Source organism: Podarcis filfolensis, assembly GCF_964270895.1.
Source record: "Podarcis filfolensis genome assembly, chromosome: 7".
Classification (NCBI taxonomy): domain Eukaryota; kingdom Metazoa; phylum Chordata; class Lepidosauria; order Squamata; family Lacertidae; genus Podarcis; species Podarcis filfolensis.
The window spans coordinates 11,848,276-11,869,514 of NC_139603.1; the positions used below are offsets into that span (position 1 = coordinate 11,848,276).

General features: G+C 44.3%; 1 protein-coding gene and 1 long non-coding RNA gene across 2 annotated transcripts in view; both read left to right on the top strand.

The window, feature by feature from the left end:
• The first annotated feature begins 4,654 nt into the window (after positions 1 to 4,654).
• The window catches only part of MYO10 (myosin X), a 193,148-nt gene continuing 176,563 nt past the window's right edge, over positions 4,655 to 21,239 (top strand). The window contains exon 1 of the mRNA XM_083624569.1: positions 4,655 to 5,201. Within this exon, the coding sequence (XP_083480695.1) occupies positions 5,181 to 5,201 (21 nt within the window). The 5' untranslated portion in view covers positions 4,655 to 5,180. The remainder of the gene's footprint in view (positions 5,202 to 21,239) is intronic.
• LOC310767650 lies at positions 18,118 to 19,528 on the top strand. Its single transcript, XR_014551006.1, has 2 exons — positions 18,118 to 18,187; positions 18,415 to 19,528. It is a non-coding gene; the product is annotated as an uncharacterized lncRNA (long non-coding RNA).

Below are 21,239 nucleotides of genomic sequence, written 5' to 3' on the forward strand. Positions count from 1 at the left end.
GCTAGTGAATCAGCTGATTATAGGATACACAACATTGGGGGGAGGGGACAACCCTCATCTTTCTTGCTTTGGTTTTCTTTTCTTTTTTAAAAAAGTTTTTATTTCTACTTTTCAAGTTTGTACATTTCATTAGTTTTACAATCAATTTAACATGCCAAAGTTTGACTTCCTTCCCCCTCTTTCTGCGGTTCCTTAACTTATTTATTTTTAATATCTTCTGCATATCCAAATTCATTTAATTTGCTCATTTAATAATAATAATAAAATGTTATCTTGATTTCTTATTCTTCCTGTAAGTTTCGCCATTTCTGCATATTCCATATTTTTTTTGTATCCATTCTTCCTTTGCTGGGACTTCTGCTTCTTATGCTGTCACCTTTACTGGGAACCTGGGCAAAAAAAAGCCTGACATGGCTGCAGAATCAGATGATGAAATGGGTTGTATATTTCAGATGACAGGTGGTGAATCTTTTTTGCAAATTTTAACACGGTGGGAAAACTCATTGGAAGCATTAAAATTAGCACAATTGTGGTTTGGTTTTGGTTTTGGTTTTTTAAAAAAACAACTTACATGTATTTATTGCAATTAACTGTTTTTACATGATGGGGAGCATTCAACAATGGTATTCACACTCCACTCTACCACCATCTCATAAGTCTGCCTTCTCATTCTGCTGGTTAACTAGGCAAAACTCTCAATAAAACACTGGATAAATAGAAAACTGAGCACCTGTGTTTTGGAAAGGATATAGTGGTATGTATAGTGCAGCTTAACCTAGACAGCATCTTAAAAAGTAGAGACATCACCTTGCCAACAAAGGTCCGTATAGTTAAAGCTATGGTTTTCCCAGTAGTGATGTATGGAAGTGAAAGCTGGACCATAAAGAAGGCTGATCGCCGAAGAATTGATGCTTTTGAATTATGGTGCTGGAGGAGACTCTTGAGAGTCCCATGGACTGCAAGAAGATCAAACCTATCCATTCTTAAGGAAATCAGCCCTGAGTGCTCACTGGAAGGACAGATCCTGACGCTGAGGCTCCAATACTTTGGCCACCTCATGAGAAGAGAAGACTCCCTGGAAAAGCCCCTGATGTTGGGAAAGATGGAGGGCACAAGGAGAAGGGGATGACAGAGGACGAGATGGTTGGATAGTGTTCTCGAAGCTACCAGCATGAGTTTGACCAAACTGCGGGAGGCAGTGGAAGACAGAAGTGCCTGGCATGCTCTGGTCCACGGGGTCACGAAGAGTCGGACACGACTAAACGACTAAACAACAACAAGTAGTGCAGCTTCCTATTTTACAGCCAACTGTAAAATCAAACGCAGGATGTTTTTACATTGTCTCATTTTTTACTCTGATCTGGTAGAAAACAGTGAACCCTGGTTGTTGTGTAGTAAACACTTTTTTTGTACAGCTGCTTTTGATTAATAAGTTGAAATGTAAGGGAATATATTTTATGCATAGATGTGGGGCAGGAGAAAGGACCGTACCTTATTAATCCAGCAATGGGTTCTCTTGCTCAATGTGGTTGACCTTTGCCACCAAAAAAAGGGATAATGCTTTGCACGAGTCTTGACTTGTATCATCCATAAATGTAATTTCATATGGGCTTATCCAATTGCTCATATTATACAAGTTTATACTAAGAAGCAACTTCAGGAAGAATAAGCCTTAAAGTGTTCCTTAAACCATTTTGTAATTCCTTCAAGTCCACTCCTTCGTGCTGCGTTTCTATGGAGCCGCACCCTTTTAACAAAATACTTAGAGGGTTTGACTTGAGACACCCTTATCTGCACCGAGCATAGAGTACTCATTCGTTTCAGAGATTACTTTAAAGTGTGGCTCAGCCTTTGAATCTATTTTCATTACCACGCCTTATATTGCACCTTGACATTTCTGAAACCATGATGAAGCGTGCTAATGAGTAGGTGCAGAATCGGGTCCATAGAAACATAGTAATTTTTGGGTGCAAGCAACCCCCTACCCCCAATTTTCATCTTTCATGAAATTTATAAAAGTTTAAAGACGTTATCATTATTATCATTATTAATTGAATTTATATACCGCCCTATACCCGAGAGCATTTGGGTCAAACTTAAGGGAGAGAAGAATAACAGTGACCTCATTGTGGGAGTTTACTATAGATCCCCAAGCCAAACGGAGGACATAGATGATGCCTTCCTGGAACAGATGGCCAAGCATGCAAAAGGAAGGGAGATAGTAGTAATGGGGGACTTCAATTACCCGGATATTTGTTGGATGTCAAACTCAGCCAAGAGCATAAGGTCAAACAGATTCCTCACTGGCCTTGCAGACAACTTCATTGTCCAGAAAGTGGGAGAAGCAACAAGAGGAACAGCCATTTTAGATCTGGTCCTAACCAATGTTGATGACCTGGTTAGTGGGGTAGAAGTGGAAGGATCATTAGGCGTGAGTGGCTGGACGACTGGACCAGAGTCATTTGTGGTAAATGAGATTGGCGTGACTGCTGTTGACTGTGCTTTATTCCCTGACTTCTGACAAAAATTCCCCAAACTCTGTTGCTCAATACATTGCAAAACCTGAGGCAGGATGAATCAGTGTGTCCTTTTTTGGAACCTTGCTGTGCTTTTGCTTCATCCAGAATAAGCATCTCTCGACTGAACTTTGTGAACCTGTGTGGTATCTTGGTTTGCAGTAATTAGAAAAATTACAGGCTGATGCAGATGGTCGCCAGAGCGCCGCTGGCTTCAGCATGGCTTCCTCCTAAGTGGTGCTCATAAGATGTAGCCTAAGAAGGTGCGCTACTAAGCCTCTTCCAGGTTTTCTTTCTGTTTTGGCTCTTGCTGTCTCAGAGAAGCAGAACAACAGGGGACACCGGCCATTATCCAATAGAACAACGAGGACAAAAATCACACTTGGGATCTTAAAGCAATTTAATTATCCTTTGGGAATTGCCCACATTTCATTAAAAAAGCACCCCCACTGTTCACATGTTAGACTATTCATGCTTAAAATTTTGCCACACCAGTTGCAGCCGCGTTAGGTGAAGGCACTTTCCCGCCTTCCAAAACTGGGCTGCATGCCATGCCAATTTTGCCAGGACGCAATGCCACAGCTAGCTGGCTGCTCTGTCGCGGTTTCGTTTAATCACCTCACCTCTGCTCTGTAGTAAAACGGAAAAGGTGGAAGGGCAAAGCACGGTCTCTTTCACTGGAGGGCAAAGAGGAGGGAGCAGCGAAGAAAAGGAGCGTCTCCTAAATTGGCAAGGCTTTCTCCTACCTGATTTATAAAAAAAGGTAATTTCTCTCTCCCCCCCCCCCGCATGCTACTAAATGAAATGCTACTAAATGGGATGCAAGTGGTGTTGTGCTCTAAACCAGGGGTGGCCAACTCTCAAGAGACTGCGATCTACTTTCAGAATCAAAAACTGGCAGTGATCTCAAAGTTGTTGAGCTTTTTTTTTTTTTGAAAGAAAGCCCCATATTTGGGGGTTTAAAATAAAGCTTTTTTGGGGGGTAGACTTCCGTTTTTGGGGAGTTAAAGACAAGGGACATAGGGGAAAAGTCACTCACGAAAAGATCACTATGGATGAAAACAGCAGCAAAGAAAAAGCTCAGTCTTGCCTTCCAGAGATCAAACAACAATGGAGGGTGAAGCGAGGGGGCGGGGGCAGGAGTCAGTTTTAGCTATGCTAAGGAAAGGGACCCAGAGATCGACCGCGATCTACCAAAACCTCGCAGGGATCTACCAGTAGATTGCGATAGACCTGTTGGACATCCCTGCTCTAAACCACTGAGCCTCTTGGGCTTGCCGATTGGAAGGTTGACGGTTCGAATCCCCACGATGGGGTGAGCTCCTGTTGCTCTCTCCTAGCTTTTGCCAACATAGCAGTTCGAAAGCACGTCAAAGTGCAAGTAGATAAATAGGTACCGCTCTGGTGGGAAGGTAAACGGCGTTTCCGTGCGCTGCTGTGGTTCGCCAGAAGCGGCTTAGTCATGCTGGCCCCATGACACGGAAGCTGTACGCCAGCTCCCTCGGCCAATAAAGTGAGATGAGCGCCGCAACCCCAGAGTCGTCCATGACTGGACCTAATGGTCAGGGGTCCCTTTACCTTTACCTATAAAAATGGACTGGATAGCTCAGCTGGTTAGAGCGCGGTGCTGATAATGCCAAGGTTGCGGGTTCGATCTGCGTATGGGACAGCTGTTTAGGTTGGACTACTAGATTACTCTTGGGGTCCCTTCCAACTCTATGATTCTATGATATATGGATTATAAGTGTGGGTTGGCTGCCTTTGCTAGGCAGTCTTCCTTCCACTAACCAGGAGACTGACCCACTCTCTCCTGAGAATAGAGTGCAGACGTTCGTACCTCTTTGCAGGTCGTGTGCCCGAATTCTGAAACGAAGCGTGGCAGGTAGAGGTGCGAGCGCGCGCGGGGGGGAGGTGTCTGCGAGAGCCAGCCCACCATCGCGCCTCTGCAGAAAGTGCGACACAGTCAGGAAGTCTTTTGGAAATCAGAGCCTCTGCAGCAGCCAAAAAAACAGAAGGCGAGAGAGAGAAAGAGGCAGCTCGCGCGCCCTCCGGGGTCCAGATTCCAAAGAGGCGCTCGCCTGGGATTGGCTGGGTCGCTCGCTCTCCAGGGCGGGGATTTGCTAATCTCAGGCGGCGGAGTGTGTGCAACACGGTCGTCGCCCGAGAGGTCCCTTGGAACCGCCGCCAGGAAACCTAACTCTCTGCGCTCTCTAGGTGTGCGCTCGTGTCCGTTTTGCGCGCACCTTTCCCTGGCCGCGCTGCGCTCTGGAGCAGCCGGATCCGTTCGGGGGAGAGAGCAGCGACGTGCTTTCTCTCCGCCGCCCCCCCATTCCTAAGTCCGCCGATTGAGATCCCCCTGGTGGATTTAGTAGGGAGGAGATCGGCTCCGGTGCGAGCAGGAGCCATGTGGCACGGCCGGGGTTCCTCGCGAAGGCTTTGAGACAAAAGGCTCCTCGTGGCGCGCGTCTGGATGCGTGTGCTGGTGGCCCCTGGGCCGGAGGGCAGCGCCGGGAGGCCGAGGGATGGCAGCGCGGGGAGGAAGGGCGTGACGCCGAGCCGCAGCTCCGCCGCCCCGCCGGGAACGGCCATCGGCCCCGTGGCGGCACGTGGTAGCCCGCTGAAGCGGCCTCTCTCCCGGCCGGGCGCCCTCAAGTTGCCGCAGCGATGGAGAACTTCTTCCCCGAGGTGAGCGCACGGCTCCTGCGGGGCTGATCCTGTTGCGCGCGTTCCTACGTGGGAAGCGAGCCTCGCCGCCAGGGATGACTTCCTAGCAAAGGCTGTGATCCCCTCCGCGCTTACCTGGTGGGGGGTTGCGATTTACGTCCAAGGAAACCAAACTGTAAATGTGTAATTCGGTTCTTCTGCGGGGTTTGGAGAGGTGAAGGGGAACGGGAGAAAGAGCGGCTTTGGCGGCTTGTTGCTAATCCCGAATTTTAAAAAAATTCAGGTGTGCGATCCGAGTGAAGCGCTTGGGACGGAAGGACGCTTAACTTCCGCCTTGAAAGTAACAGGAATAATAAAGCACCTTGTTGTGGATCCATAGAAAGTGATCGCCCGATAACACTTGTAGTTTAATGGCGAATTTTGGATATAATGGAGATGTAAAAGATTTGGATTATTATAAAAGATGCAGGAGGAAATGACTAATAATAGGACCCACAAAGGGGAGGAGGGAAGTCCAGGAGATTCTATGGAATCTTGTTTTTATGATGGATATGTGATTGTAAAACTTTAATTTGAAAAACCAAAGAAATAAATGTATTAAAAAAGAGAAAGTGATCGCCGGGGTTGCACCCGGCATTAACCCCGCCGAGTTCAAAGGGGTTTACTTTCAATTAAGAATGCAGAGGATTCCAGCCTTCGAAATGTTTTAATCCTTGTGTTGGTGCGTACCCCTAGGTGAGCTGTGTTTCATTTTTCCGAGTGCGCCCCAAAGAGGCAAAGTTGGAAGAATTGCTTCCCTTCTCTCCCCCGCAAAAACACCTCCATAGGTGAATCCTATGGATGCAATGCGCAAAAGACAAAAAACTGTGGGGAAGGGATCTTTGCCGCTGTTAGGATGTTTGATTGCAGAGCGAGGAGTGAGTGGTCGTTTCCCTTTTAAGCCAGGATGCAATCCTGGAGCGGAGGTGAGCGGCTTCCTTTTGTGCGCTTTTTCGCCTTGCGCTCGCTCCCCCTCTCTCGCCTTTGTGCATTTAGGTCAGTAAACCGGGAGGGCATTTTTTTATTTTTTGGCTTGGCCCACGGAGTGCATCTGTTAGCTAAGCAGGGCAGAAAGTCCGCTGCAAGTTTGTTTTGCAACAAGGGCATGTGGTTTTTGTAGAGAGAGATCAGGAATTTCCTTTTGGAAAAACTCGGCCAGGGCTTCCAGGGAGAGGGGATTGAGACGGGCCACTCACTGCAGGGGTTTCAGGAGGGCTGCCATGGCAGCACAGCCGTAGGGGAGAGATGGAGGGTTTATTTCATTTTGGTCCATTTCCTCTTTTGTCTTCTGTCCACTTCCTAATGTTGTCCAGATGTCGCCCCCTTTTCTCTTGCAGCTTAAAAGTAAGCGCAAACAATGCTGGAAGAATCTGCTAAGATCACATAATGTTCGTTGCTGTTCAAATGTTAAGATATTTTCAAAGTGTGTGGTTTGGCATAGGGGGGCTTTGCGGAGCTTCCATTAGAGCAGGGGTCAGCAAACTTTTTCAGCAGGGGGCCGGTCCACTGTCCCTCAGACCTTGTGGGGGGCCAGACTCTATTTTGGGTGGGTGGGGGGAATGAATGAATTCCTATGCCCCACAGATAACCCAGAGATGCATTTTAAATAAAAGCACACATTCTACTCATGTAAAAACACGCTGATTCCTGGACCGTTTGCGGGCCAGACTTAGAAGGCAATTGGGCCGGATCCGGCCCCCAGGCCTTAGTTTGCCTACCCATGCACTAGAGGCATTGTCTCATGGATATTTTGCCAAGATTGTTTGGGTCATGACAATAAAGTAAAATAACCTTGATTGGAAAAATAGTTTGGTCAGTCGCTTGCTAAAGGTCCCATTGAAACAAACTTTAGGTGGATTTTCTGTGCAAGAGAGCTCTTTCGGTACTTGGTTTTCATATGAGCTATGGCAAAGATTTCTTCTTGCTTAACTCTTCCATTAAAATCAACGTTTACCTTTGCCCGGATTGTTCCTTGACGTCAACTTTCCCATAAAATAGCATGGTGTTTAAAGTAAAGTTTAGTGTCCTGTTTGTGTCTACACCTGATGTCTGTATTTGGGAATATAGTAGAACTCTTAGCAGAGCGATCTTGTGAAAGTGGTTATAGTTGTGATTGCAAATTTGCCTAATTTCTAAAACAAACAAAGTCACCAACCCTAGGGTGAGGGGCTGCAGTATGATCATTGCTCTATAACTATATGTGGAAAGTTAAGAGTCAGTTTGCCTGAATACAGGTGAGTCTGTAGCTTCTTGTTTTTAGTTGTCTGGTTGAGCCTTGCAGACAGGATAGTCTTGAGCAATACTTTTGCAGGCATTGAAGTGTTGTTCAGTGTAGCATGTGACGTTTTTTGCATATTTCAAGGTTCCTTTTCACTTTTGTGGTTTTCGATGAGTAAGACCAAGGGCAACTACAATCATATTGCAAGTGGGATTTCGACCTGTGTGTGTGATCAAGATGGGGAGAGAAAGTAAATTAATTTATTATCAGAAAAGGCACACATTTCTCTGATGACCTTCGTTACCCTTGGAATTAAAATCTTCCTTTGCAAATACATAAACTTAGAGGAGGTTCTCCCTGCCCCCCAAGAGATACTGTGAACAGGTAGGTGCTATACATTAAGGGGTTAAGATTGAGTGTTTAGGGGGTGGGGTTAAGCTAATAGTATTTTTAAAAATGTAAAGGACTGCCAACAAAAAGAGGAAGGAAGGCAGCCAAAATTTGAAGAAAAGGAAGAAAAGTAACTTTGAATTATTTATTACAAATATTATTATTTACCTGTCTTGTACCATAAGGTCCCAGAGTAGTTATAAATATAAACATTAAAGTGAATTTGTTAATGTTAAGGGATGTTTTGAATTTTAAGGTGTTCATGGAATCCCTTTTGGAGGTTTTTAGAAGGAGTTGGAAAGGCACCAAGAGGAGGTTTGGAAAGAGTTTGATATTGGATAATCCTGTCTTTAGACAGGTGTTGATGCAGCACATCTGTTCAACTGTGGGTCTTTTGGAAGTGATTGTTTTCCATTTTTTATTTTAAAACATTTTAATGCGACACATTAATTTAGAAAAACCCTGAGCAATTTAGAGTAGGCCATAAAATAAATACATTCATCTTCAGCCAGGAATATATGTTTCATGATGAGCCATGCTCTTTTGTTTGCCTAAATCCTGAACTGAATTGCATATTCAGAAATATCATGTTTTAAAGCCTGCCGGGGATTTATCTGACTTCAGATTGCAAGATAAAGGTCTTGTATCTTTAAAAGTTTGCCTTCACTTAAAACTCTGTGGAAAGTTAACAAATCAAGGAAAAGGCTAGATTAGAACCCGTTCCCATGAGATGCTAGCTTTCCATGTACAAAGAGTCTCTTTGGGGGATCGTCCAAACATATGACAGACTGGAGTCTTGCACCTTACGATATTTCTGAAAATGTAATCTGGCCGTTTGCTTGGAAATACGAAGGTGCGTTCCTGTGGTTGTACGTGCCTTCCTTGTTCACCTTTCAGTTGTTCTGGAAAAGCTGAAATTTTATGTTGAATTTCCTGACCCTGAAAATATTTGAGCAAGCAGTTCTGTGTGAGTAACTGGGCTGGTATAAAGATAAGGACGGCTGTGTTCGTGTGACATTGGATTTGTCACATGGTGGCCTGGGGAGGTCCCTTCTGAGTCCTGTCACCGACTGAATGTATGTATAACCTTGAATGAGTCACAAGGTGTTTTGTTTTCAAAATTATATCCCCTCCCCATACTGGGCAGGCTGCATGGTGTCCGAAAAGCTGGGATAGCGAACCTTTTTCAACCCGAGGGTCACACTTTTCTGGCGCCCACATGGCATGGATGATTTGGGCCAGGAAGAAAATGTGAGTGGAGCAATAGGCATGATCCTCACCTTTCTAATGTATGTCATGTTCGAGCCATGCAAAAGCCAGAGGCCTCTATATATGCGCACAAACATGCACATCTCTTTGAGTAGGTGAGCAAGGGGGCATTGTCACAGTACAAAGACATACTTATTTATGGAAATTATTGGAGTGGTTTTAATAGATTTCATATACAGTGGTACCTCTGGATGTGAATGGGATATGTTCCGGAGTCCCGTTCGCATCCAGAAGTGAATGCAACCCGCGTCTGCGTGTGCGCGGGTCGCAATTCGCTGCTTCTGCGCATGCGCGTGATGTCATTTTGACCATCTGCGCATGCGCGAGCGGCGAAACCCAGAAGTAACGGGTCACCGCAGCGCGAAACCCGAAAATACTTATCTCAAAGCTACTTCAACCTGAGCTATGACTGTATGTATATAACTTTAGTTTTGTCAGTGTTTAATGGTGGGGTTTTTTTAATGATTGGTTGTTTTGAGCTTTGAGCAGTTCTGATTATAAGCCACCTTAAGTCCCATCAGGGAAAAAGTTGAGACATGAATTATTATTTATTATTATTATTATTTATTGAATTTATATTCAATAGACCCCGGGGGTCTCAGAGCGGTTCACAGAGTAAAATCAAGATATAAAACCACAAAATACCTAATGAAAATTAAAATAGCAACTCAATACCCCCCTCCTACACAAAAAACACATTTTTAAAGGGTATAGGATGTAAATTGAATAAGCCAAAGGCCTGGTTAAAAAGGAACATTTTTGCCTGCTGCCTAAAGGTGTGTAATGAAGGCGCCAAGCGATTTTCCCTGGGCAGAGCATTCCACAGATGGGGAGCCACTACAGAGAAGGCCTGTTCTCGTGTTGCCACCCTCTGGACCTCTCAAGGAGGAGGCACACGAAGGAGGGCCTCAGAAGTTGATCTCAGGGTCCGGGTAGGTTCATATGGAAAGAGGCGGTCCTTATTAATAATAATATTCCAGCCAGGCAAAAGAACTTGAGGAGGTCAAGGAGTAGAGCCAGTGTGGAAAGTGGTCTGGTGAGAAGGAATATGGTTTGCTGAGAGTCCTGAGGTCCAGACCTTTGGTTCAATTAAATGCATATTCAATTAAAAAAATTAAAAGCACATAAATATGGTTTGTGAGGCCTCTGTGTTCCGCAGATGCATTTTATCTTGAGCTGAAAGATGTTAAGTAAATACAGGTTTGAATGGAAAACGTTTTAAGGAAATGCAGATGTTTAATCTGCAACAGTTTTAGGAGATAAGAAAGTGACCTCACGATGGCCTTATAAATTGACAAAAGATTGCTGCAAGCTGGGGCTTTCGTGCTTCTCCTTTCTTCGTCACCGGGGCCACATTGCAAAATATTTCAGCCCAACATTCACTGTTAAACCCCCTTTTCTCTCTGGAACCCAATAGCACACAATCTCATGCCATGCATTCTTTTAGTCGTCCCCTTTCTTCCCGACTCCCCTCCCTCCTTTTACGCTAGTACAGTGGTACCTCGGGTTACAGACGCTTCAGGTTACAGACTCTGCCAACCCAGAAATATTAGCTTGGGTTAAGAACTTTGCTTCAGGATGAGAACAGAAATCGTGCTGTGGCGGTGCGGCAGCAGCAGGAGGCCCCATTAGCTAAAGTGGTCTTCAGGTTAAGAACAGACCTCCAGAACGAATTAAGTTCTTAACCTGAGGTACCACTGGACTGGCTGAGCTGACAGCATATAAGACTTTCAGTCTCCCAGCAAATCCACATGTTAAGGGAATCACAAATGCAGAAAACTTGTGCCATGTGGCTGACAGCCTGCACTGGGTTTGGAAAAACTATTGCCAGTTCTTTTGCATGCCTTTGAATCCAGTGACAGAAGTCAAGCAATTCAGACATGCGGACTTTAGCATTGTCTTAGACTCACAGAAGGAAGGGACGCTGAGGATCGTATAATCCAGCTCCCTTAAACTGCAGGAATATGCAGCTGTCCTATACAGAGATTGAACTTGCAACTTTGGCATTAGGTAAAAAAAAAAAAAGGTAAAGGACCCCTGGACAGTTAACTCCAGTCAAAGGCAACTATGGGGTTGTGGCGCTCATCTTGCTTTCAGGCCGAGAGAGCCAGCGTTTGTCCGCAGGCAGCTTTCTGGGTCATTTGGCCAGCATGACTAAACCGCTTCTGGCGCAACGGGACACCGTAATGGAAGCCAGAGCGCACAGAAATGCTGTTTACCTTTCCTGCCGCAGCGGTTCCTATTTATCTACTTGCACTGGCATGCTTTCGAACTGCTAGGTTGGCAGGAGCTGGGACAGAGCAACGGGAGCTCGCCCTGCCCCGTGGATTCGAACCGCCGACCTTCTGATCAGCAAGCCCAAGAGGCTCAGTGGTTTAGACCACAGCGCCAACTGCGTCATTATCAGCACCACACTGTAATTAACTGAGCTGTTCATGCTGGTGACAGATCTGTGGGGACTTACCTATTTTCCACCAAAGAAATAGTTCATGGGTAGGCAAACTAAGGCCCGGGGGCTGGATCCGGCCCAATCACCTTCGAAATCCGGCCTGTGGACGGTCCGGGAATCAGCGTGTTTTTACATAAGTAGAATGTCCTTTTATTTAAAATGCATCTCTGGGTTATTTGTGGGGCCTGTCTGGTGTTTTTACATGAGTAGAATGTGTGCTTTTATTTACAATGCATCTCTAGGTTATTTGTAGGGCATAGGAATTTGTTCACTCCCCCCCCCCCAATATAGTCTGGCCCCCCACCAGGTCTGAGGGACAGTGGACCGGCCCCTGCTGAAGAAGTTTACTGACCCCTGATAATAGTTTAACACCCACCCACCTCCAGGTGTCTGCAGATCCAAGCGTCTTACATTGTGTGGACATCTAGTTATATTCTGAGTAGCCTCCAAAATAATTTTGCCATCTAATATTGCAAGGGGAAGAAATGGAAGAGGAGGCAAGAGCCTGTACTGGTGCATGGCCTTACATTCTTAAATGAAAGACTCTTGCTGGATCATGTTTTCTCTCTGGTTTTTAGTTACAAGAACTACCTTTTTCCTCCTGAAGGAAGGTCTTCGTGTTTATAGTGCTCTTGCCACTCCCATAAGCAAAACAGTTGCTGTGTGTCCCAGAACGGTAATTAGTGAAACGACAATTAGGTACTCTGTGGAACTTTGTGAGCCTTTGCCTTGTGCATTTCAAAAATAAATCTAAAAGCTGTCTCAAGGGAGCAGGAAAAATGGTGCTTTTTTCCAAAATGCTATGATAGGAAGTATTTACTTTTTATTTATTGAATTTACAAACTGCCCTTCATCTGAGGATCGCAGGGCGGTTTACAGTATAAAAACAGAAAAATACATAATAGCAAACGAAACAAGATTGGTGCGTTTTAAATGTTCAAAGTGTTTCACATTAAGCTGTACACAGTACACAAACCACAATCCAGCCAAAGACTGCCGTTGAATGCAATCCTGTACATACTTAAATGGAGGTTATGTTTAATTCAACCCAGTGGTATTTTCCAGATTGTACCTCTGTGTGTAAGATTGTGTTGTTAAACACCAACTTAAGCCCCCCACTGTAATCAAGGGATCTCTTGGGCTGGATGAGGAATCAGAGTTCGAAATTAGCCGGGCGCCATTTTGCACCTGGCTTTCAATCCATGGTGACCAAGTGAAGATGCCTGGGTGTCGGGATAGCCCCTGACATATCCACTATCAGGAGGTACATGCCTGGGATTGGGACTGTTTTCACACACAAATAGCCCACCCTGTGGAATTCTATCAGTTATATTTTATCCGCACAATCGGAATGAATTTCTGGAATGAAAATGCTTTTTTGTGCAGCCTGAATGAGCAGGAACAGTCAAGATTAAGAAAAATGACCTCAGAATAGGCCAATATAATAACAGTGGTACCTCGGGTTACAAACACCTCGGGTTAAGAACTATACCTCAGGATGAGAACAGGAATCTCATGCCAGTGGCGCGGCGGCGGCAGGAGGCCCATTAGCTAAAGTGGTACCTCAGGTTAAGAATGGTTTCAGGTTAAGAACGGACCTCTGGAACGAATTAAGTTCACAACCAGAAGTACCATTGTTATGTGGACTGTCCCTGGATCAAGTGACTTTTCTTAAAGTTCTCAGAGCTCAAGGTTGTGCTCTGAACTTGCCGAATGTTTAACTGAGAACCAGTCCCAGTTAGTCCATCATTTGAAAAATAAGACTTGGCTAAAAAATGGGAACTAGACATTCTCTTTTGGTGACCGCAACCTTGGTTTAAGGAGCCATTTGGCACCCAAGTAATATACCTGAGTTTCTAACACTGCTTCTTCTTGCTTTTGGGCTTGGCTTGTGAAATACAGTGCTCATTGATCCATACTTGCTTACTAATGAAAGTTACTCACCTGAGGCAAGTGGCTACACTTTTAGAACGTGGCGGTGGCATTTCAGTATAAATGTTAATTTGCGGTTTCTGAGTGTGGCTTTGATGTCAGTTAATATCTTTTAGGCCTTCTAACATGTTGATATTACTTTAAAAGATCAGTGTATGGATATATATATATATAGAATCTTGCCTTTAATCTTCATCCAAAGTCCCACTGCCAAGTATAAACATTTTTCTTTCCTCAAATCGAGGTAAGGCAGTGAGGCATTGAACTTCAGAGCCACAACATTCAGACAGCATGATATAATATAATTGCCCTTGGGCGTAATTTTTCTACCGGCGAAGGTCTCTTGTCCCGTTTCCACTCATTTCAGTCGGGCTTGTGCAGGAGCAATTTCTAGTGGATTGTATTCCTTAAAATGAGCAGATTGTGTATGGATATCCTATGCTACCGTAAGAAGGAGAAAGGATCGTGGTTTGGGGGCAGAAGGCGATGCATACCTAGATCCAAAATACAGTGGTACCTCCGGTTAAGAACTTAATTCGTTTTGGAGGTCCGTTCTTAACCTGAAACCGTTCTTAACCTGAGGTACCACTTTAGCTAATGGGGCCTCCCACTGCCGCCGCGCCACCTCTGAGCTATTTCTGTTCTCATCCTGAAGCAAAGTTCTTAACCTGAGGTACTATTTCTGGGTTACAGTGGTACCTCAGATTAAGTACTTAATTCATTCCGAGGTCCGTTCTTAACCTGAAACTGTTCTTAACCTGAAGCACCACTTTAGCTAATGGGGCCTCCTGCTGCCGCCGCGCCGCTGGAGCACGATTTCTATTCTCATCCTGAAGCAAAGTTCTTAACCTGAAGCACTATTTCTGGGTTAGCGGAGTCTGTAACCTGAAGCGTATGTAACCTGAAGAGTATGTAACCTGAGGTAAAACTGTAGTGGAGTCTGTAACCTGAAGCGTCTGTAGCCCGAGGTACCACTGTATGTTTCATTTAGCCATACTTTATATTGGTAGCCTTTCCGTTAAAGTCAAGAGAGCTAATGCAGTATGTAAAAGCTATAATACTGTTCTGTTAAGTGGCATACCCTGAGCCAACCCTGTCCCTGCTCTTGAGCGATTGCTAATCCTACTGATTTCTAGTGTCAGTATCCTCCCAGTTGCTTGGGTAGATGACCCCAGCACTGCTACTGGTAGATTTTGAAGAGTGAGTCACTCACTGACTGTACTGCACCGTCATCCTAATGGTTTCTGTGGGGACTTCCCAGCTCAATTCCAAACCTTTACTGAATCACGCTCCTCCCTTCATCCTGCTCTCTTTTCTTCTACAGCGAAAGTCTGAGAGTGTTCAGTTCACAGTCGAGTTACTGTTTTGTGGCCCATAAAACGTTTCTTAATTCCTTTCAGTAATTGCAATAGCTGTGGCTTTATATGAGGGTCTTTGGCAGTCTTTCTAATTTGTTGTTTTGTTTTTTTACTCCGGGGATTTATAACGCCGTTAAAAAGTTGCTTGAGGCATAAAACTCCATTTAGGAATATTTTAGAGGTCTGGTTATTTAAAACCGTGGTTGATTTCAGGGAAGAGGCAAAAGAAAGTGAGCTTTTTCTGCATTTTTCAGTAATGTGGTCTGGAGAAATGAGACTTTGACTAAAACATGGCCCTGCGCCCATTTGTGCCTTTGCTTGCTCACTAACACACACGGACATATACACATGCGGAAAACAACAACTGCTGGGATGATTCATGATTCCTACATTCCTATAGTTTAGTAGGTTGGGGCATGACTCCTTCAGTGCTTCTGAAATTAGCAGAATACCTGAAGAAGCGTCTCCACCAACATTGTTTAACCTCGACACTGAGGTTCAGCTCTGAGAGCCTTCTGACGATTCCCTCATTGCGAGAAGTGAGGTTACGGGGAACCAGGCCTTCTCGGTGGTGGCGCCCGCCCTGTGGAACACCCTCCCATCAGATGTGAAGGAGATAAAGATGGTGTCTGGTTGTATGTATGTTGTGGTGTACTGATTGCGATTCTGTATTACACTTCCTTGTAGAAAATGGCTCCTTCGGAGGATATGAAGTATACGCAGCAATGCAATCTGTGTTAATTTGAGATAGCAAAGTTGGATGTGTGCAGCTGATACCATCTTTTGCCCTCCAGAATCTCCTGCCCTGCCCGGCAATGCATTTAGTGTTTTATTACGGCACAGAGGATGAAAGCAAGAGGTGAATATTTCATCAGTAAATGCCATGTTAACTAGACCATATATTGTATTTCCTTTGCGATATTGCTGCATTTTGTTGGTAAGAGTTATGAAAGCCTATTAGTTTTTTATGAGGCTCTTCAATAATTTAAATTTGAAGAGTGATCTCAATGCAAATCGATGGTTGTATACTCTTAACTTATTGGAAGTGGCGCTGATGTTAGGCTTATTAAAGGTGATGCATTTTTTATGCGCAGACATGAATTAAGGCATGCACTCTTATTATTTGATATACTGAAAAGGGAAAAAACAGTTAACTCTGTACATACAAGATTATATGTGTGGAGTTCAGCACCCTGCTGGCTGGCAGTTAGTTGGGGTAGGAAGGGCCTGTTTGTGTAGGAATTCAAACCTATCCAAACATTTGTGCAAGTGGAAGATTTTGAGGTCGATCCTCTGCAGGCCAGTACATGTTTCTATACAGAAAAATTGTCCTTTTGTTTCACTGACACCTCTTACAGATTCCCTGCCATGTCAATTGCAGTATAAGTAAGCTAGTTGACTGTATTATAAAAGCATCTGCAACCTTGGTTGCAGTTAAACCCAACCAAGGTTTAGTTTGAAGGAGCAAACATGTGGTCCCCTTGAGAGGAGATTGCAGCAACTTTGCTCTTCCTCTAGTCATGGCTGTTGTGTGGAGCTAAGCCATGGTTCGGCTTCCATAAACCCTAGAGAGAGAAACCTTGGTTACAACTCATGGTTTGTCTGGAAAGAACCGAAGCACGTTGAACCCAGGTTTGGATAACATGTAAGCTCAGTAGCAGAATGATTAGAAGAGGAACAACATGGCTGTGATCTCGCTGGGAGCCCAAATGTTTGCTCTTAGTTGGACACTTGGGACCCCTCCAGGATGGTTGTGTTTCTCCTTGTGTACAAAGGCGCTGTGGTCTAAACCACTGAGCCTCTTGGGCTTGCCGATCGGAAGGTTGGCGGTTCGAATCCCCGTGATGGTGTGAGCTCCTGTTGCTCTGTCCCAGCTCCTGCCAACCTAGCAGTTTGAAAGCAAGCCAGTGCAAATAGATAGATAGATAGATACCACTGCGGCGGGAAGGTAAACAGCGTTTCCATGTGCTCTGGTTTCCGTCATGGTGTCTCATTGCTCCAGAAGCGGTTTAATCCTGCTGGCCACATGACCCAGAAAGCTGTCAGTGGACAAACATCGTCTCCCTCAGCCTGAAAGCGAGAAGAGCGCCGCAACCCCATAGTCGCCTTTGACTGGACTTAACCGTCCAGGGGTCCTTTACCTTTACCTTACAAAGACAAGAAGAATTGCCACTCCGAGGAAGTTATTGTCTCCATTCCATGGAGTGGTAGTCTATTTCCTGCCTTCACTCAAAGCAGTCCTCCTTTTAGCTTGCCCTGGATCTCTGGTCTACATCAGAAGTGAAGGATCTTTGGACCTCCATAGGTTGTTGAACTACAATTCCCATCAGCCCTAAGAAGCATGGCCAATGTCCAGGGATAATGGGATTTGTAGTTCATCAGCATCTGTAGGACTAGAGGTTCCCCACACCTGGATTACACCATTGTTTACTGCCTCCCTCCTGAGTAATTAATGTCATTTATGTGTGTAATAAATCCAAAATTATGTAAGCCTAAAACCCTAGCCATGACATGGTTACATGCCAATTGGGCCTTAGCTCTGCAGAGATACCAGGATTATTTGACACTATCTATTAAACAAAATAGTGAATTTTTTTCACTTTCAAATTAAGCAAGTATTCAATGAAGCTGTCTCCTTTTTCATTTACTAAACAATTTCTCCTGTGAAATTAATCCAGTAATTGCCTAATTGCCCAGCATGCTGAGTGGCTTTTCCCCCCTTTTTCTAATGCCATGCATTGATAGAATAATATTTAAGTTATCCAGGAAAAAGCTGATATTGCAAGACAAAGGAGTTCAGGTCAGGACAAGGTACAAGAGTATGTGCCTAGTTTGTCATACTGGATTGTGGTTTCGTGATGAGTTCCAGACCCGCGTAGTCTTTTAATAGTTTTTGGCGATGTGTAACTAAATTTGCTTGTTTTCATTTTGATGCTCAAGAATGCGTTTATCCAAAGGAACATGCAGATGTCATGTTGACAAGCTGCACTCCCTGGGTTATTCTGTGCCTAGTTGGAATAAAGATGAAGTGAAGAAGGAAAACAGGAAGGAAACTCTTTTTCCTCCTGTGCAGTTTAAACAGTCTGTAGAACTAAGTAGCAAAGCTTTTCCTGGACCCTGTTATTTCAAAGGCTGTAGGTGAGGGGGGAAAGAAATGTTTGAATTGTCTCCCATGGGGGTAGGGGGGAGGATCCCTGTATAGACTTTTTAAAATATCTGAAGATAGGCTTGCTGTGAAACCTTTTTTTCCTTAAATGCTTGCTTTTAACCTACAGAGCTTAAAATATATATATTTAATTTTATATCCTACATTTCTGAGTACTCCCCATCAACCACCCTGCAAGGTACAGTGGTACCTCGGGTTAAGTACTTAATTCGTTCCGGGGGTCTGTTCTTAACCTGAAACTGTTCTCAACCTGAAGCACCACTTTAGCTAATGGGGCCTCCTGCTGCTGCGTGGCGCCAGAGCACGATTTCTGTTCTCATCCTGAAGCAAAGTTCTTAACCTGAGTTACTATTTCTGGGTTAGCGGAGTCTGTAACCTGAAGCATATGTAACCCGAGGTACCACTGTAATTAGGCTAAGTGATTGTGAGAGATTTGAACCCTGGTCTCTGAGCTCCTGTTTTATGACACTTGAACCCTGTGGAAGGAGCCTTCAAACACGGAACCGTCTTCCAATTTCAACTGGCAATGGCTCGTCCAGGCAGAGGGCCTTCTTGGTGGTGGCACCTGCCCTGTGGAATGCCCTCGCATCAGATGTCAAGGAAATAAACAACTACCTGACTTTTAGAAGACATCTGAAGGCAACCCTGTATTGGGAAGTTTTTAATGTTTGATGCATTTATCGTGTTTCTAATACTCTGTTGGGAGCCGCCCAGAGTGGCTGGGGAAACCCGGCCAGATGGGTGGGGTATAAATAATAAATTATTATTATTATTGTTAATCCAAAAAAAAAAGCTTTACTGATTGATTCTGTAGAAATGGGCCGCATGAATAGGCAGCAACAATTTACTTGTTTCCCTGTGATGAGTCCCCCTCCAGGCAAGATTTTTGAACATTCACTATGTGATATGTTGTGTATTTCTCAGGCTGAATGATGCCAGTGTGGGGGCAGGGGAATATATTTGTTATATGGGGAACGTTCCGAAATATTTAACACAGACGGGGGTATCTCCTTCGATGGCATCGTGTCTGTTGCAGTTCTGCCCATTTTGAACCTCCCCCCTGCTTTTCCACAAATCTGCATTTTGGAACAAACTAAACAAATGGGGTACCAAAAAATGCTTTTCTAAAAGTGGGCATCTGTACTGTGCCTAAGAGGAAAATATCCTTGTGGCTTTTATAGCCAACTCCAAAAGCTGGTATTTCCTGTTTTTTTCCCTTCCCCAAGTGTGCATCAGAAAGAATGTGAAGTAAATGAGCCCTTTGTTTTTAAAAAATATTAGAATCACATTGTGCCATGAGAAATCCTCACCAAAGAATAAACAACTGTTGTCTTTGTGTGTGTTAGATAGTACAGTTCATGAAACTCTTGTGTCTTCCCCCTGCCCAGAAAAATACCCCTTGCTGTTTCTAATATGTTACGCTTCAAATGACAAATAAACAGGAAAAATTAGTTTTTCCATCAAAGGGGCAGAAGAAAAGGATAGCAGCTTTTAATTTCTTTTAAAGTTGTGTGGCAGCTGCTATTTTTTTTAAAAAAAATAAATAAACATGCAACAACTGTCAAAATGGACAGTTTTTATTCAAGAAGTTTGCTGTGCGGATACAGAGCTTTGTCGTGTACAAAAGATTTCTTGACACTAGATTGAAGCACTTGGTTGGCATCCATTTGTCTGGAAAGACAATGGAGTTTGCCTCCGGGGGTGGTGTCAAACTACTGGAGAATCACAGCGCCTGCTGTGGCTGCAGAGACTGGTAACTCATAACTGCGGCAGCCCTGCATTGCTATTGCGTTAGCAGTACTGAAATGACCTCTCTGGAGGTCCCAACCAAAGAAGAATGGCAACTTAAGTTGATAGAACCTTCGTAGCACAGGCAATTTGGAAAATTCAAAGAATATTGGGAAATAATCCATAATGAATTGAAAAAAAAATGTTTAAAAATACTTTCCCCAAAAAACCCAGAGTCCTTTTTGTTGGGGGTAATTCAGACGGAAATTCCCAGGGGTCAAAAAAGGTTGTTTATGTATGCCACTACTGTGGCCTGTGTTTTGTTAGCCCCAAAATGGAAAACGAGTGAGTTTCCAACTAAAGAAGAGTGGCAACTTAAGCTGATGGAATATGCACAGCTTGCGGACCTCACATATGGAATAAGAGAACAAGAAGAACATACATTTAGAGAAGATTGGAAAAAGGTTTATTGAATATATGGGAAATAATTGTGTACAGCTGAAAACGCTGGCATCATTAATATAAATTCAACAGGGTAAATAAGTTTTGATGGATGCGATAATGGAAAACCGATTGGTATAGTTTTTGTAACATATGCAGGGATTTATGGTATGTAAAATGAACCATGGAAAGTGAAGAAGGGAAGTCAATGATATCGTAAGGATGTAAAAACGAGTACAGTGGACGCTTGGGTTGCGAACATGATCCGTGCGGGATGCACGTTCGCAACCTGCAACGTCTGCAACTCGCAGTGGCGCATCTGCGCATGCGCGGGTTGTGATTCAGTGCTTCTGCGCATGCACAAAACGTGATTTAGCGCTTCTGCGCATGTGCGTCCGCCGAAACCAGGAAGTAACCTGTTCCGGTACTTCCGGGTTTCGGCAGTCCGTAACCCGAAGAAACACAACCTGAAGCGTCTGTAACCTGAGGTATGACTGTACTTTAAATTGTAAAACAGAAAATTTAATAAAAATTATATACAAAATACAGTGGTACCTCGGGTTAAGTACTTAATTCATTCCAGAGGTTCACACTTAACCTGAAACTGTTCTTAACCTGAAGCACCACTTTAGCTAATGGGGCCTCCCACTGCCACCGTGCCGCCGGAGCACGATTTCTGTTCTCATCCTGAAGCAAAGTTCTTAACCTGAAGCACTATTTCTGGGTTAGCGGAGTCTGTAACCTGAAGCGTATGTAACCTGAAGTGTATGTAACCTGAGATACCACTGTAAATAAAAATGAAATGACTTCTCTGGGGCCCAAGTATGGAGGTCTTGGGCTGCCCTGAAAACAAGGACCACCGCCTGCCCTTGGCCTTGCTGATGTGGTCCAAAGGAAAGCAGAACAGTATGTTTGGCACCAACTTGGTTGCAGAAGTTGCCGGAAGGAGGAGTACAAGGTGCCATCCAGCCACCTTAGGGACTCCAGTCTGGACTTGTGTACAGTTTACTCCTTAGCCTTTTCTTCTTCTTGAGTTGGAGATTCCAAAGTTAATTGTACATTTCTGAGA